Below are 18,639 nucleotides of genomic sequence, written 5' to 3'. Positions count from 1 at the left end.
ATAGCATAAATCATTCATCTAGTCACCAATTCTTGTCAATTCAGTAAAATAAGTATAAATAGCTTTGTTAAAACTACTGGTATCAGTCAACATTATTAAAGTTATTATTAAAGTTTAACAGTTTGATTCAGCGACTTTACCCCTGTAAATGTGGTTTCAATATCTGCAAATTTCTAATAGCTCCATATTAAACTAACATTGAATTGATTACTTTCAAGAACATAGCATGTTTTTTTTGTTGTATTTCAATCATCTTATGCATGCTTATCAGATATCATGTAGTTTGTTATCATGGTTATATATAAGTACATCAATGTCACAAAAATAACAACAAAAAAACAAGAATCTGTAGTTAGATATATTGCAAAGTATTGAAAATATTAAAATTCATTGGAATAAAAAGCCCCCCTCTAAAACACACACAAGCCAAGAGGAAACTTGTGTGTGTTTAATATGAAATTTGCCAGGATTTTTTAAGGTTTGAACGATAACTGAAGATAATGAAGACAATTCATTAGTGATGTTTACTTCGCATCTCTTTTCAATCATATATGAAAATAAATGTAGAATGTGTCCATGGGACATAGATGATGCCCCACTTGCATATAACGTTATAAAGGGACATAACTAGAGAACTTGATCTGTGTTTTGTGGTAATAAGAATTGTGTATAAGTTTCATAGCATTTGGTTAAGGCAAACTGAAGTTTGAGAACGGAAATGAAAAATTCAGCAATTATTCCACTTTTTTTCATCAAAAATGATGATGGTACTTTTCCACAAACCTCTATAAACCTTGTTAAAGATACAAATTAAATATTTTGAAATATAATAGTCCACATTTATATCTATCATACCTCCATACACTGTAAAATGAGTAAACACAGATCAATTAGTTCTTCTTGTTTACCACTGTTCTGTACTAACTGTTTCGTGCTCTCAAAATACATGGATAGATATTCTTTGACATTTTCCCCACTGAAAGTTTAAAAGTATATCTTATCATTTCATCCAACAAAGTATGATAATTTTTATAAAATACTTAAGAATTCCATACATAATATTTTCAAATCAAATGTCTTTAGAAGAAAATACCAATTGCATATAAGTTTTGGTATCATCTTCTTTTCTTATTTATTTTATGGAAAAAATTCTTTAAAATTCTTTACCGTCATCTGTAAAAAAAAATATTGTTTAATATCACCAGGCATTGGTGCATTTTTTTCTTCTTTTTCATACTAACACAATTGCAAAACCTGAGTTTAAAAATATTTGGTAGCATAATTCAATTTTAACTAATGAAGTCCTCAGAACGATTGCAAGTCATGTGTTGTTTTTTTTTTTTCTCTCTTTTAAAGGATTTAATAAATTAATATTTGAGATTTTCATAATTAGGTACACCAGGTATCACTGGTTGACATCCTTTTAGTTTTCAACAAAAAATTTATCAAAAATGATACATGCAATTGAATAGTATGATTATTATGGAAACTTTGCTTAGAAACAAAAACACCTATTGTACATCGCATATAAAACAAACCTTGTCTGCAAAAGGTGCTGAAGCAAGAATGATCGTACCACTGGAGTTGGGTCAATGGAATCCTGAAACACTGTCAGTTCTTTTGTTACCATTTTTGTACCCCTTTTACTTTGTCCAACAATGTATGACAAGAGTTTCTTTATAATTTCTTGTGATGGTGGAGTTCCTTCAGCAAAACATAGTTGTGAAACAACCTCCATAAAGAAATTGTTACATCTTCTTCTAAAGTTTTTATACTTGGATAGGGTCTCCCTACAAAAGATCTCAAATTGTAATGCTATTATAATTTTTCTCCTTTTCATTTTAAAGATAGAGATGGGTAGACATCACCTGGTCCCAAATATGTTCTTTTTTTCATTTCATTCCTCTTATCATTTTTCATTTCATTCCTCTTATCATTTTTCATTTCATTCCTCTTATCATTTTTAGGTCTATTGTGTCATTGGGTTTTGGTGTCATTGGGTTTCAGTGTTATTGGGTATCTGTGTCATTGAGTTTCAGTGTCATTGGGTTTCAATGTCATTGGGTTTCGGTGTCATTGACATATACCAAAACCTCCTTTTATAAATATGTAGGGCAGATTATATGTATAAAATAAAAACATGCAATAAAAGATTCATATGAGAAGATGTCCAGGATATATAGAGTGAAAACAAACACTTTGTCAAACGATCAAAGCCTGTATTATGATTGATTGTTTGTAGCTTAATGTCCTGTGGCAATTATTTTGTGCATGTTCCTGACGAGAACAAAATTAACAATGATTTCAATAGGTAGGTCCCGTAATAGAGGCTGTCCGGGTTGAATGACGAAGAAAATTTGGATTGCCAAAATGGAGACAGAAATTTTGCCTTGCAACAGGCCACTTACTGACCCCTTAAAGAGTTGTTGAAAGGGTTTCTTAGCTTGCACAGAGCGTGGCACTATCTTTTATACACCAGACATTGGATTTAACGTCCTTATTCTGATTGAACATGGCTGCGTACTTGTACATCCTGCACACTTGAATGGATGCCAATCTTTTGTGAGGGTTTTCCTGCCAGTTGGAAGAAAAATCAAAGTGATCATAGTTCTATTCCCCAGTCACCCTTGCAGGACCGTATTATGGTCTTTCTAAAAAAAAATGTAAGCAATCACCATATGAAGTGACTTTAAAGAATTTTTAAATCAAATGTTGAAGATCATATAAACAAGGCAAGTTCCAAATGCACCGATTCTAAAAAAAGTGAATATATTTAACAGAGACCATCAAAGATCACCAATCAACCGAATATTCCTTCAATGACAACAAACATTATGATATGATTAAATACAACCATTGATGAGGTTCCTGACTTTTGACAGGCACGTGTACAGGTTGGTTTAAACTAGTTTTTTTTAGCATTCACCTACCCCTACCGGTATTTCAATTTCATTCAGTGAACTAAATGTTTGTTTTGAATTTTTCTCTCTTGAATAACAAGCTCCTTTCTGATGTCACTTACAAGATAATACAATTGGCTAATATTCCTACACAACCACCTTGGTGATCTCCTGGTAGCATGCTCACCTAAAGAGAAGGAGGTCAGAAGTTCAATCCCTAGTTTGGTCAAAACAAAGGCTTGAAACTTGGTAATTGCTGCTTCTCCTGTAAGCACTCATGTTTTAGAAATTAGAGTAGAGTAGTTCATTTAGAGTCCGAATAATGTGTCCAGGTAGGATGATATGTCTTCTGCGGACTGTTATCTTGTGTACCGTAGAAAGGCTTGTATAGTCCGTGGTTTTTTACCCTGGGAATGAAATTGATGGAAGGGGTGCAGACTATGCAGTACTATAGGATTTCATGACATTTTTTTCCAGTGTTGGGATACGATATTGAACGAGGTTTGACCAACGTCCGACAAGTAAACAGAAATTTCATGTGTTGTCAATGTTATACTGTATCTTTGATTACTCTTTGTATAATAAAAAAATTAAATTAACAATTAAACAATGTTGACTTAGTAATTTGCATAAAATTCAGCCTTTGATAAATGTCCGGTATGTTTCGGATTTGGTAAAATTTGTGTCATTCCATCTTAACTGTGTACCTGAATCCTGAATATCAACGAACGATGCAACCTTGAATCATAAAATCATAATAGTCAAGTTGAAACCAAGTAAAATCTTCCCAAGATCGATGATTTTGTTTAATATTATTCGCGTGTGTAACAAGTAAACCACGATGCGCCATTTTGAAAGTGTGGAAGTAAAGTATCAACAATTTTCGTATTCCGACTTTTTGTTTATAACTCGAACTTATCGGCGTAAATAAATCAAGAACTGATATTTTTTAATTGTAAATCGTAACCATAAATACTGAAAGTGTAAACCGGAAAGTAATGGAATTTTTCATACGAAACTATATTTCCAGGTGAAAGGTCATATTGTGCAGGTGTGTCGTCTTGCATGAATGAGTTTACAGGTTTGTGTGTAAAGCAATTAAATAACCATGTCAACTTTTGACAAGTGATGAATGTAATACAATAACCTGGAGCAGTTCTTCAAATCAATAAAAAGAAATGATAAGATTAAAGAGTTAAAACATTTTAATGAGGTCTAATCAATTTTTTTAAACATCAAACATAACAATACAAAGGTATATCAGAATATGATGCACTATTAAAGTTTATAATAAGATCAGACAATTTGTAATATAATATAATGCACTATTAAAGTTATGATAATACAATCTAGCTTAATGTCACAATAGCACTAAAATGTTTTAATGATTAAAAACCATCAAAAGATTCTTCGTCTTCTTCACGGAATATGGCAAAGATGTCTCTCAAGGCAGCCAGTGGCATGTCGTCATCTTCATCTTCATCATAGTAATAGATGTCTCTGTCATCTTCTAGTTCTTCATCTTCTTCACCTTCATCTTCTGTTGGTGGAGTGGAAGCTTGGACGTGTTTTTCCCATACCATGTCCTCTTCGGATCCATCAAGAGCATTAGAAATTGTGCATTTCTTGAAGGATCTGATGATGATTTGAGGGTCAAGTTCCTCCCATGCCTCTACTATCCAGGAACAGATGACTGGCATTTCTGGCTTGCGCATTTTACCAGTGTTGGTGAATGAATGGTCATCTCCGCTGATCCAGGCATTCCATTTCTGTCGAAGTGCGACCTTCATTGGCTTGTTGATGCTTACGTCAAGGGGTTGTAAAATACTTGTCATACCACCCGGTATAATGGCAAGATCTGATTTATGCTCGTCCTTCATGATGGTCTTTACTTCCTCCGACCTGTGGCATCTAAAGGCATCTTACACTAGCATACTACGACTGTGTCCGGCACCGGGTCGCCTACCCCACACTCGGGTCACCCAATCTTTTGTAATGCGGTCATCAAACCAACCATTTGGGTGCACCTTTACTATTAGACCTTTAGGAAAAGGTATCTTTGGCATGGTTTTTCTTTTAAATACAACGTAGGGTGGAAGCTTTCCCCCGTCTGCTGTGCATGCTAACATTACGGAAAACCGATTTTTTTCATTGCCAGTTGTTCTAATATTTACGGTTGATGTACCTTTATGGACAATAGTTGTATCAGCCGGCAAATCAAACATGAGAGGAGTTTGATCTGCATTGCCTATCTGTGACAAAAGATAATTATTTTTCTTCCGTAATTTTATTATATATTTCTGAAATTCTAGAAGTTTATCTTCGTAGTCAGCTGGAAGTTTTTGAGAAATATGCGTACGACGACGTATTGATAAATCATGACGTCGTAAAAACCCATAACACCAGTCTATGGAGCCTCTGAAGTTTTTGTGATCTGGCATTGATTTTGATAAATGAATTGCTTTTAGACGCAACTCTGTTGTAGATAGGGCAAAGCCTTCTGGTCTACGATCTGTTACCCAGGGCATCAGGGCTTTTTCAAGATCAGGGAAGTGAGGGGCACTAACCCTGTTGGCTTTTTTTGATTTTGGCATTTTTTGCAAACCTTCTTTAAGTTTTCTCCAATTATAGTCATTTTTCTCATCAATGGTATACTCTCTACCAGCGGCACGGTTGCCTTGGGCTTCAGCATATGCGACAACTTTAAGTTTTTCTTTAACGGTGAAGGACTGACGTATTTTACCTATCGTCTGGTAATGACAATTCGAAGGTATGATAGTTAAAATTTAACATTTCTTTATATACCAAAAGGGATGAGCTTGGTTTTTACAGTCTGAGTTGAATTCATTTTCGATCTTAAATGTTTGATCTTTAATTTTCTTTTGTTTAATAGCATACCAAATATTTATTTTTAGAATGTTGAAAAGTTTATTGGCTTGGGCAAGCTACGACTTACAATGATATCAAAAGTGATAAGCCGATAGTTAAATGTACATGATTGAATTAATCAACATTAATTACATGCATACAGTTCTTACTTTCATTGTTTAGGACTTTAAATCAATTAGTAAAGAATGATATTCTGAAAGAAGATTTAATTGAGCAAATAAACAAATCTTTTGAAGACTGTTAAAATAGATTAAATACATATCTTTAAAGTTCTCTTTCACAAATATATTAAACTTATCATAATTTTATATTAATTATCGATCTTTTAACAACAATGATTACTTTCTTGCCGGTCTTTAAAAAAGATTAAAAACATATCTTTAAAGATCCCATTCAAAACTATTCATAAGTTTATACTAACTATCGATCTTTTTAACAACAATACTTACTATCTTGCCGATCTCGCCATAAACCCCCAAAAAAAAAATATAAAAAAATACCGCAAATTCGGCAGTTTCCATCATTGTTTGCGGACCCGATCTTGTCAAAAGTTGTTGCGAACTAGACTTTTTCTGCGATATTTGGGGATGGAAAGGGGGTGCGGACTATACACAAATGCGGACAATACACGGCCGTATAGGGTACTAGCAAATTAAAAATCTGCTCAGCACACTGGTTTAGAACAAAGCAGGGTTCATCATCACATCACATCTTGGCTGTACGAAGTAAAACTATGTCGAATCACTCAGTATTGGAAAGAAGAAAGGATGATTCATCGTAACATAAAATTTGTAACACATTTTTTCAATGATAGGGGAACCCTGTTGGTTGTGTGGTTTTCTTGAGGTAAATTAACCATCTACTCCGAACATAAAGTTATCCTTAAGAATCAAATATGCTATAGTTACTTAAATCTATCAATTGAGATGTTTATATTGTTACCTATCATGTATTTCCTCAGGACTAAAATTTTGTGGAATCTTAGCATTACAATTCTGACATTGGTGTCTGTCAGCAATCAGTTCAATATAACATTTGTAACAGTAGGTATCTTTACAAGGCAGCTTTACTGGGAGATCCATGGAATCTTTGTCACATGTGATAACTCTATCACAGGCTAAGCACTGAGACAGCACCCTAGAAAAGATATTAAATTGTTTATCTAACAGATGCTTATTTTTTGGAAAAATAATATTGCTTGTTACTAGTCTATTGAAGGTAAAGTTTGGTTAATTAAAGTTTCAAATGAATCAACTTCCATATCTACAGTGATATTGTTGTCTTTTTTCAAAACTACCTCTACCCTTTTTTTTTGGGGGGGAAATGCATCATTTTTTTGGAAATTGGGAAGTTTTGAATAAGAATTAATTGTACTAAAACTTGAATTTTGAGACATTTTCAACCGGAAAGGAACCTTTTGGGGAGGGGAAAGAAACGAGAGAAAAAAACGGTACTTAATACATTGAAAACCACGCATGTTACAAACACCGTGATGAGTCTAATCAGAAACCTGGATCTCAAAAGTGCTTTCATAATATCAAAATAATAACATGAATACGAAATGTATGTACATTACTACCGATGCCATCACCGTTTGTGAAAAATGTACAACTTAATGGGAGGAATTTTGTTTTGTTTAGTAATTAGGAATTTTCTCTAGGGGAAAAAGCTGTATTTCGGAGGTAATTTGAGGCAAACAATATCACTGATCTATAAAAATTCAATACATAAAGATTGAAAGGTATATCAACCATTAATAACTAAAAGCAAGGCGCTGCTTTAATGTTTACATAGGGAAAAAAAACCAATTAACTATAATTGCCTTACCCAAAGTACTGTCTTAAAACTTTTTCATTTCTTGTTTTTAAATGATCTTCCACTGTTTCAAAAGTCTTTAAAGTCTTCATGTCAGCTTTATCTCCCAGTTTCTGTAATTAAAGTATGAAACATGCATGTGACCTTAGAACACTCTTTGCAATGCACTAACTACTAAAAAAACAAGAGGCTCTCAAGAGCCTGAATCGCTCACCTGTATTTCAGAGGAGAAGATTTTTAAATGTTAGCAAACTCGAATAACAAATTGTGTAAAATTGTCTTTAAAGGGCAATGACTCCTTAAGGGGTCAATTGACAATTTTGGTCATATTAACTTTTTTGTAGATCTTACTTTGCTGAACATTATTGCTGCTTACAGTTTATATATATCTATAATAATATTCAAAATAATAATAAAAAACTGCAAAATTTTGTTAAAACTACCAATTCGGTGGCAGCAACCCAACAATGGGTTGTTCTATTCGTCTGATAATTTCAGGGCCGATAGATCTTGACCAATTAAACAATTTTACCCCATGTCACATTTGCTCTAATAGATTTAGTTTTTGAGATATAAGCCAAAAACTGCATTTGACCCTTATGTTCTATTTTTAGCCATGGTGGCCATGTTTGTCGATGGATCAAAACTTCGGATACAATTTATAAACTAGATACCCTAAGGAACATTTAGTTAAATTTTTACTCTATTTATTTACTAAATGAGTTAACAGACAGACAGACTTACACTCCATAATGCCATTAGTCTGATTACTTCTGTACTATCAGCATCATTTGATATACACACATTCTCAATGAAAAGTTTTACAATTATTGTTTTTGTCCAATTGAACCTGTAATATAAAAAAGAATTATAAATGTATATTGCAATCTTAAAATTTGGACTTTTTAATGTTAATCAAGATTTCAAACATGTTTATCTATTTCTATACGACAAGATTTTTTTTTAACTTTCTGCGCAGCAGGAGAGCTACGAAACATTTAGTATCAGTTTGATCTGATGAGTCAGCATCATCTGGTATCTATGTCCTATGTCAAAGATGATATAAAAAGTGATCAATCTCAAACCAAATAAGACCTTTTAGCTTCCTTCTTCCTCCTTCTTTTGCTGATTTGCTGTTATTTCCTATCATATTAAAAAGACATTGCCGTTAATAGTTAAATCAAAACAAAATATTTATCTCAAATTCACATAGTTGACATATTCTAAAATATTCACAACTTTGACATGTTTACTTGTGTTGGGAATAGTTATGGAGCAAGTTCAAATAAGTTTTTTTTATTTAGTACCAAGGATTAGTGTTGTAGAAATTTCATTGGACCAGTCTACTAGAAAAAAGTGATGGCATGAAATAGAAGTGATTACTGATAAACCAAAAACAAAGATGATGGTAAATTAATTAAATTTACTGTCCTCAAAGAATCAATTTTTATAAAACCATTAATATGTGTACCTATGAAATTTTGTATTTGTATACCTAGCTTCTGTGATGGCAACTTGACACCTTTCTCCATATGAAAATTCTTTGTTGATAGCAACCTGACTGAAATGGCCAAATATCCTTTCAATCACTGCTCTGTATAAACAGACTTTTTGTAGCCATCTATATCTTGGTTCAGCCTTATTTAAGGTATCCTTTAGTGGCTTGAGTTCCTCAATAAGCAGTTGCAAACCCAAAACATCTAGTGTCTATTAAAAATAAAAATAGTGCAATTATATCATTCGTCTTGCCAAAATATATTTCAGAAATGCATATTAATACAATTGTGCAATATATAGAAATACATATCTGTTTTACTAGAAATAGTAAGTTAGCTTCCTCTGTCCTTTGTTAGTCTTGTATGTTTTTTAATTTTAGTTCATTTACATGTTTTGGAGTTTACTGTTACGTCCATTTTCATTGAACTAGTACACATTTTTGTTTAGGGGCCAGCTGAAGCCTGCCTCCGGGGGTGCGGGATTTTCTCGCTGTTTTGAAGACCCATTGGTGGCCTTCGGCTGCTTTCTGCTCTTTGGTCGGGTTGTTGTCTCTTTGACACATTCCCCATTTCCATTCTCAATTTTATTTAAAAAAGAAAGTTTTTCCGTTAAACATAAAAAGCTAAACTCACAACTTCATCACTGGTTACAAGATTACAATTATGATTGTCATTCATAAATTCCAACATTGTTTTACTGCAGTCTTGCCATACACAGACAATGTGAGAAAAGTTACTAAATCTAGTGGCATATATGTTGAATACTAAATGACAACCAAACATTGTTGATAGTAGCCTTCCATATTCTCCTCTCAACATCTTCCTACACCCTCTGTCAATACTCTCACAAATGAGCTGCAAAAAGAAATGACATGAATTTGTTAAACAATGTCAATCAATTCTGGTCAATTCTAATTGATTTTTGAATCAATCCAAACCATTACTTAGTACACTAAACTGCCAGTTTTCTTACACTAAATTCTGCATTCTCATAGGAGAAATATTTTTTTTAGGTAGAACCCTACTTTTGATAGCAATAATAGTTTGTTACTTTTATTGTTTTATAAGATTTTTTTTATACAAGTGTTAACAAATGTTCTCACAAAAGAGTCAGTTCAGTCTAATTTCACATAAATAAGTGTTTGCTATTGAGGTGAAACATCTTGCTTCTTGTGACTATATCTTATAGTGTCAGCTATGCAATTTTTGTTTCAATGCATATTTTGTGAAAAAATTAAGATAAATTTGACAATTAGTAAGAAATTTGATTGAAACTACTAGAATGTTGCTTGTAACCAATGCAATACCTTATTAATGTTATATCTACTCACATCACACTCCACCTCAGATTGGACAGGATAAACCATATTAATAAAATCTTTATAATAAGATTTCAAAATCTCCTGTGTACCAATGTTCTGTAAATCTAACAACAGTTGTCCTAATGGTAAGGCTTGGAAAATAGCTGATGCTTTCAGAACCACAGCCATACAATCATCTAAATAATTACAACTGGATAAATAAGACAATAATCAATAATAAAATAAAATACATGCAATCATGATTCATTTAAGAAGACCTTTTTACTTGGTTGATTGATTGGTGTTTGCTTTACATCACATCTGCCTAAAAGGCTGTATCAAAGCAAAGTTTTTTGTTTGGAGTAAAAGTAATACAAAAAGCAAGGAAACTGCATACAAATGAGGTGATATTTTATCCCTAATAATTTTTTTCTTCAGTTTTTCATCAAATACATAAGTACAACTTCATATAGAAATAGAACTAGATAATCATTAATTTCTTCATGGCATTTTCACTATCCATAAAAAAATTTGTCTCATTATGGAAATATTATGTGTATTTCTTTGGTAATTTCACTTACCTTTATTTTCAACTGACTCTCTGGTATTTGTCAAAATCTCATCGATCTGTCTGAACATGAGCCAGGAAAATGGCAAAACTGAAGAAAATGCTCGACCAGACTTTGATGTTGTTTTTACTTCTACTTCTTTTAGCTCATGATGCTGTTTTGGTGACACTATTGTCGAGTACTTCAATCCAGTAAGTTCTACATCAGCGAAAATTCGTAACCAGAGCTGACTTTGCCATTCATGTAAATTCCTCATTATAAGAATGTCTAAGTTTCTATTTGTATCTATGAAGGAGATAATTCCTGCCAATACTGGTACCACTTTTGATTCTAAGTACTGGTTTGCATATTTCCTATTAAAAAAATATATAAAATCAACTACATAATTAACATGCTTATCACATACCCGCTAAAACACCAGTTCTAGGAGTGAGAATCCCTTTTTTTCCTTAAAAAATATGAAATCTCCTCCCCTTAGGGCCTGTCTCGCCTGCAAAAACGGTGAAAATCTCCCTCTATGACAAAAATCAACTTATTTCACCCCTTTTATCATTTCAGTTGTTTTGATAGTGTAGTATGTGAATGAATTTCAATGTATTGCAAAACAAAGTCTTATCTGCATAATAAAAATACATCCTTGATCATCAAAAATGTTGTCTTGCTTAATATATCTATTTCTCTAATTCTTAGGCAATTTAACTCTTTCCGGACCCATTGTATAAAAAAATTTAATCAACATGTGGTTGCTGATGATCTCAGAAGATCATTGGATGAGTTTGAGGGTCATAACCTTTATCAGCTCTCTGGATGAGTCAAAATATGCTAACAGGTGTTAATGAAATTGACAACTTTGTGGAATGTGGAATGCACTCGAAGGGGATTTTTGTTATCAAAAATGAAAATTTATTTGATAATCATTAGAGAAACAGATTCTTACATAGTTACTCATGGATTATGGGATTTATCCAATCTCGATAGTTAAATTATCAATTCTAAAGTCCTCGCAGAGGCTCAGATTTTAAAATTGAAAATTTAACTATCTCGTATCTTTATACTAAATTTTGAAGGATCAAAGGTAATCACCCATCTCACCCCTTAGTGGAGCTGAAAATAGGGAGATCTCCCTATTTTTACTACCAAAAGGTTGGCAGGTATGGTAAAAACATATGTCTGCCCGTATTTTACAACCAATACCATATGATCATAGCATGATGAGCTTTTCCTCAGGCAATTGTACTTTTGTGTTTTATAGAAGTACTAAAGCAAACAATTTGGAGCGTTCACCACAACTATGAACAAGAAATTAATAAAGTAATTCTCATTAGTCTATAGGGAAAAGTCAGAATCATAAAAATTGACATGGACCTCATCTTTCTCATTATTGTAGCTAATATTTCTATGTTTATAGACAAAGCAAGTTCATCAGACATAAGTAAAAAGTCTATTGTAATCACAACATCCTAATATTCTGTAAATTCAAAACTTAAAATAGAAAAAGTACAAAGGGCATGTTGCCATATAATCACATCAGTTTAGATGAAATCATCAGGAATTGTCATTATTTAATATCAATGTCAGTCATTCAATATAAATACTTTTTAGGAATCCTTACCTGAATGTACCAGCTCTGTTTATGTTCCCTAACTTGCATGCCTCTACAGACAGCCAGTTTTTAGACAATCTTTCATTACTTTCTTCTCTTTCTCTTATAATTCTGGTCGTGTGCTGAGCAAGTGCATTTAATAATTTCTGGCCTTTGACTGTAATGAAGCATTACGTTACATCCTTTTTTTCTCTCTACAATTATCTCAATTAAACTGGATAAAAATAATTTTTGTTTAGATTTCAAGAACAAGAGGCTGTCAAAACGAAAGAAACTTAACATTTATTAACTTCAATGTTAAACATTGACTTCCAATGTGTTATCAGAAACAACAATTTAAAGCAATTGAGTAGTTCTCAAATCATTCAAGGGAAGAAATAAAGCACCAACCTTCAATAAATCAAGGACCAGAACTCCATAGCTGCTAGAGTAAAAATCCTCAACATCACAACAAGTTTTGTCATAAGAAACAAAACATTCCAATTTTGGTAAGGAATGATTGATATGTATTTAGTTATTCCACTGAATCCGTAATAAGCAGCCTGCAAGCCCACCATATAACCAATAAGTAATTTACAAGTGAAGAATAATAAGTGTAGGAATTAAGCAATGAAAAAAATGATAAAACATTGACAACTTTTAAAACTTTTAAAACGATTTTGCTATGGCAAAGAATATTCTTATCCCAACATTATAAGGATAAATCTTTCAGGAATTCACATTGCAAAACTCCCTCTGTAAAGTTGTCTTATGAATACAATGAAATACCTGAAGCATCTTCCAATGTTGTTGATAGAATTTTTAGTCTTTCTGTAGTCCTAGGTATGTCTGTATCAACATCTCTTAAACTTGCTAAAGCAGGATGAATACAGCTCATTACAAATTGATTAACATCAATATCCTTCTTCTTAAAAGCAAGTGTGTATGCTGAACCAATTGATCTTTGTTTAAAACTAATATCATGTTCATAAGTCTGCCTCCTTATCATCATTTCCAATTCATTAGATTGTTTTTCACTAGAAAGAGTCCCTGATCCTAATTTATCCATTTGTTTCCCATCAGATAGTATTTCACCAGCAGATTTTCCATACATGTCAAATACTGATGGGAGTATCTTAGAGATCCGAATGTCATCAATGTGAACAGACTGCCATAAACCACACTGCAAATTCAAAAAATAATATATTATTTACAATTTAAATTCTTTTGTACAATATAGCCATCTCAGGTATATGAAGGAGTACCAGCAGATATTCTTCTGTGAATAAAGTCATACAAACAGCTCAATTTGATTATTTTATATCATTAAAATGGAAATTTATGTATCAACAACATATAGTTTTTTAAAGGGGCATTAGCTGTCAAATTCACAATCACTGATTTGACTTAAATTCTCATATATGATTCATAACATTCTTAAACATAAATCCAAATTACAAAAAGTAAAAAAAAAATTTTTTTGAGTATTTTAGGCTAGACAACATCTAATTAACCATCATGATTATCTCAGAAGACTGTGGATAGTCATTCGACCTGATATAAACATAATTATCAATATAAATAGACTGAAAAGCACGTAGAGTTGTGAAATTACGATGTTTTCCAGGTCTGTTTGATTTCATGTCATATATTTTAAAAATGTAAATCATGGTTTTACCTAGATATGAATGATTTCTTGTGGACTGAATCAGTTAAAGAAATGTTTTTTCATGGTAGCTCCCTTGTTTCACATTACAATGTTGATATTCTTTTCTTTTAGATACCTGAACATGCTTATGGCATGCACAACCTATCTTGAGCTCAAGGTCCAGTTAGGGTTACATGAATATGGGTTCAACTGAGGCAAGTCAATAATACATTTGCGATGTTTTCAATTTTATTTTGACCAAATGGAACTAAACTGACTGCTAATAGCAAAATATTATTTCATTATTCTGCTTATATATTAGTTTCAAACAAAAAAATTGTATTTTTATTTTTAGTCTAAATAACAGCTAATGTTCTTTAAGAAAAATCTATGGATTTGAAATTGGAAAATTTAATGATTTAAAGACAAATTTATGAACGTTCTATGCCGATGTTATGTGCTTTCTATACAAATGTTCACCTACTTCAAATTCAATCAGTAATATTTCAGTAAATAAAAGAGATAAAGGCATCATTTTTTGGATTTTCAGATATAATTCAACAAGCCAAAGTTGTATGCAAAATTTTACCAAATCTTTGCAATAGCCCATTTACTGATCCTTGAAGACCTTAAAGCCTTGAAGAGTTAGGAGCAGAATAATACATTGTCTTAGATACCAATTTTACTAATAATCGACACAAAAAATACAATTGCCTGTTCACTCTTGCATTTCTACTTAAGCCTGATACAAATAAATTTAACGATAGCAGACAATGTATTGTTATTCCCTAAATATACCTGATGACCTGTAAATAATCCCCGAGCTATACCAGGCAGCTGTACAAGGATAACAACATGGATTTTAGTCCTGTCGTCACTTAAAAGTTTTAGTTCCCTTTGGATTGAATAACTGGCACATGCTATCAGCTCTGTATTCTGTTCCCCAGACTCACATTGAACTAGCAGTAAAGAATCCAAACTAGTTGGTCTGTCTGCACATAACCTGCAAAATGTTATGATATATCACACAGAAAATACAGAAACAAATACTATATTACACTTATTAATTAGATGACCTCTAAGGGAATCAAACAATACCTTTAGACTTTAAAAATCAAATCAACATCAACCAAGGGACAAAATTTGCTCATGTCTGTTTTGTTCTAAGCTTCATTATAATAATTCGCAATAATAAAAGCCTCACAATAATTGCAGAACTTACAGTACATGGTATGGGTTTTTCTCATTGTTGAAGGCTGAAAGTGCTTAGTAGTTGTGCATCCTTGTCCTTTTGTATCCGATGGGTAGTTGTCTCATTGGCAATCATACCAAGTTTCTCAAGATACTCAATTCTTAATTTGATAAATCAAAACCTACTTAATTTTTCTACTAAATTGTTGTTCTGTGTGAAACTGCTGTAAAGTCAAAACAGTAACATTTTCCCTCCTTAATGATAAAGATTCACAAAGCTCTTCTACTTCAGATGCCGCAAAGATCCTGGAATTTGTAGTAATCTTAAAAAAATATAGAAAATGGTAAATGTTTATGCATAGATTCTTGATTTCAAACCATAGTGACTATCATATGTATGACTATCATACATTTTCTGACTACCATATGGAGGTTTTTATAAAATGATTTCTCAATAAAACCAAAATTCTGATAATATGACAGATTCAGTTATAAGTTTAATTTATTAATATATTTCTTCCACCAGAATTAAATCTTCTTTCCTAGCTAGTGTATCATTTATTGGGATATTGTTTTTACTTACCTGAGCACAAATACTATCATATGGTTCTTCTTTTAACTTAGTACAAAGGTATTCTGCTAAATTCTCATGCTGTTGCTTCTTTGCATACATCTCCATTTCTCCACCTTGTCCATTTTGTAAAATAAAAGCTGGTGCTGCACACCATAACAATGTAGACTTTGCTTCATTAAGAATCTGATAATATATAATGTATATTCTTTCTTGTCAGATTTTGTAATGACAATACCTTAGTAAATTGTTTAGTTGATCTCCATTTGTAATAAAAGTTCAGAAGGTCAATCAGTCATAAATAAAAGGATAGATAACACCATGGCCAAAAAACAATAAGTGAAAAGACAAACAATAGGCTACAAAACACTACATAGCAAAAAGATTGAACAACACAATTCTAACCAAATGCAAATTCCTGTGCTCCAGTAAATAAGCAGTTACAGGTTCAGCAGTAGTAATGGCAACTGTTGCACATGAGAAGTAAAAATCAAATTAAGTCGCTTTCAATTATAGTTATAGATGCAGAAAGGAAAATGAAATAGTGGCAAAAACAAATAGTCAATACTCATAGTCATCTCTGTTAAATATTTTTTTTTGAAAACTTTTGAAAAATGACATTTTCTTATTAGTTAAGAACTTTTGCTGAATAGCTTCCCTGAAAGCAACAACACATCCTGATAATTTGAAGGTCCTTGCTAGCACTGAATGGTAAAGACTGCTTTCATTTTGAATTGTGAACTAAAAATTAAACATTGCATTATATAAAGCAAAGGAGTGAATTTGGGTATTATTTCTTCCTTTTTTCCAAAATTGTAGGAAAAACAGATCAGTTCAACATCCTGTACTACTCTGTCTTGTGTACTTTTTATGGTATGATTATACACTTAAAATAGCTATCAAGAAAGTCACAAATATGTTTCAATTGCACTTAATGCACTAACCTCTAATGTGGACTTCAAGGTGTAAGTCAGGGTATGAATCAAACCTTAAAGAAATTCTAATGTTATTACCTGTTCCTTTCTTGGGTAAATTTCCTGTTCCTTGAATTTATTTTTCTCACAAATATGATGTATTACAGCAGAACATGTGTCAGCATGATACCCAATAAATGCATCACCAATCTTTCTTTCAATTTTCCTAAAATATTCACATGAAACATATTTAAAATCAAAGAACTTTATCTGAGCAGCTCCCATACCCCACACCTCTCATATGAAGGGAAAATCTTAAGTAGACATGATGACATGTTTTTTGTATGTTTTCTTTTAGGTATGTTGACTTTAGACAGTAATATTGTCTTACACAAATCTATTCTTAGACCAAGTGACTTGGGATTTTCCTCTTATTTTTGTGGCCTTATATCCAAGTTAGGTTGCAATAGCTTATGTAGTATTTGATTTAGCATCTTAAAACCACTTTTCACCACTAATGAAACAACTTTACACCAGAGTCCAAATGACGTGGATTTTAGCAACAACAAGCAAAACCCAAAACATATACCAGTATTCAGCTATAAAAGGCCCTTTATATGATAATACGTAAAAATTCAAACAAGAAAACCAACAGCCTGAGTTATGACAGAACAATAAACTAAAAACAAATATGACAGACAGCAACCAAAGACAACCACTGAATTATATAGATATAAGAAGATGTGGTATGAGTGCCAATGAGACAACTCTCCATCCAAGTCAAAATTTATAAAAGTAAACCATTATAGGTCGAAGTACGGTCTTCAACGCGGAGCCTTGGCTCACACCAAAAACAGCAAGCTATAAAGGGCCCCAAAAATTACTAGTGTAAAACCATTCAAACGGGAAAACCAACGGTCTAATCTATATAAAAAACGAGGAACGAGAAACACTTATGAACCACATCAACAAACGACAACTACCGTTAAAAGGCTTGTATAGTCCGCAGTTTTATTCCCCAAAATTGACCCTGCCAGCAGGGGTGCCAACTATAGAGTACAATAAGCAAAAAATAAGAGAGAAAATTTCAATTTCGCGATGTGGTTTGTTTACGTTCCGCCATGTTTGTTATTGACATGGTAGAGGGCGCTCTTATCATTTTTCAAACCAATAATTTTACTCAATCCATATTAATAAGTTATTTTTATTCAATATAAAATTAATACTGATAAATTTAAAAATTAAATGCTTCATTACAAAATTCTCGTTTCTTTTCAATGCAGTGCTAAATATAAACTGGTATCTGCTTGAATGAAATCGTACAAAAAAAGTAAAATAAGACAACCGTAAACCAGCTTACGATGTGTAAACTACAAAACGTAATCGGTTATTATTCGTTCCGTTTTCTTGTTTCCTACTGACAGATATGTTTTGTTTTAGCTTAAGACCCTTCAAACATTAATGTGATAGATATATTAAACCTCGTTTTACATAAGGAGGGAACTGTTTTACTTTCAAAGTCGTATTATAGTGATATCTATTATGTACAGATTTCGACTCTCACCGGGTTTTTTCATCTTTTACACATGCTTTTCAAACTTCCGGTTTAAACATGCACAAGTTTCTAAATTGTTTTTTGTGTGATTTAGACTTATTTTAACCAGCGTGAAGAGTTTTAGAACCATTTACAAGCAGTTTCAGCTCTGCTTGGTGATGGAAAATAGGTTTTTCCAAGAAAATACCGCAAACGACCACACACGATT

At 32.4% G+C, this 18,639-nt stretch overlaps 1 protein-coding gene across 1 annotated transcript in view; it reads right to left on the bottom strand.

The window, feature by feature from the left end:
* The window catches only part of LOC127721093 (E3 ubiquitin-protein ligase rnf213-alpha-like), a 160,901-nt gene that overhangs the window by 51,302 nt on the left and 90,960 nt on the right, over window positions 1-18,639 (bottom strand). The window contains exons 39-53 of the mRNA XM_052227777.1: window positions 16,976-17,102; window positions 15,975-16,148; window positions 15,578-15,714; window positions 14,999-15,203; window positions 13,342-13,735; window positions 12,583-12,730; window positions 10,983-11,323; window positions 10,432-10,598; window positions 9,734-9,955; window positions 9,100-9,311; window positions 8,349-8,454; window positions 7,617-7,717; window positions 6,732-6,926; window positions 1,539-1,790; window positions 856-976 (exon numbers count right to left, since the gene is read on the bottom strand). Coding sequence (XP_052083737.1) covers window positions 856-976; window positions 1,539-1,790; window positions 6,732-6,926; window positions 7,617-7,717; window positions 8,349-8,454; window positions 9,100-9,311; window positions 9,734-9,955; window positions 10,432-10,598; window positions 10,983-11,323; window positions 12,583-12,730; window positions 13,342-13,735; window positions 14,999-15,203; window positions 15,578-15,714; window positions 15,975-16,148; window positions 16,976-17,102 — 2,902 coding nt within the window. The remainder of the gene's footprint in view (window positions 1-855; window positions 977-1,538; window positions 1,791-6,731; window positions 6,927-7,616; window positions 7,718-8,348; window positions 8,455-9,099; window positions 9,312-9,733; window positions 9,956-10,431; window positions 10,599-10,982; window positions 11,324-12,582; window positions 12,731-13,341; window positions 13,736-14,998; window positions 15,204-15,577; window positions 15,715-15,974; window positions 16,149-16,975; window positions 17,103-18,639) is intronic.

The sequence above is a fragment of the Mytilus californianus genome, unplaced genomic scaffold (assembly GCF_021869535.1).
Source record: "Mytilus californianus isolate M0D057914Y unplaced genomic scaffold, xbMytCali1.0.p SCAF_1, whole genome shotgun sequence".
NCBI lineage: Eukaryota > Metazoa > Mollusca > Bivalvia > Mytilida > Mytilidae > Mytilus > Mytilus californianus.
The sequence above is the reverse complement of the archived record's forward strand: the minus strand, read 5'-3'. Positions and strand labels throughout refer to the sequence as shown.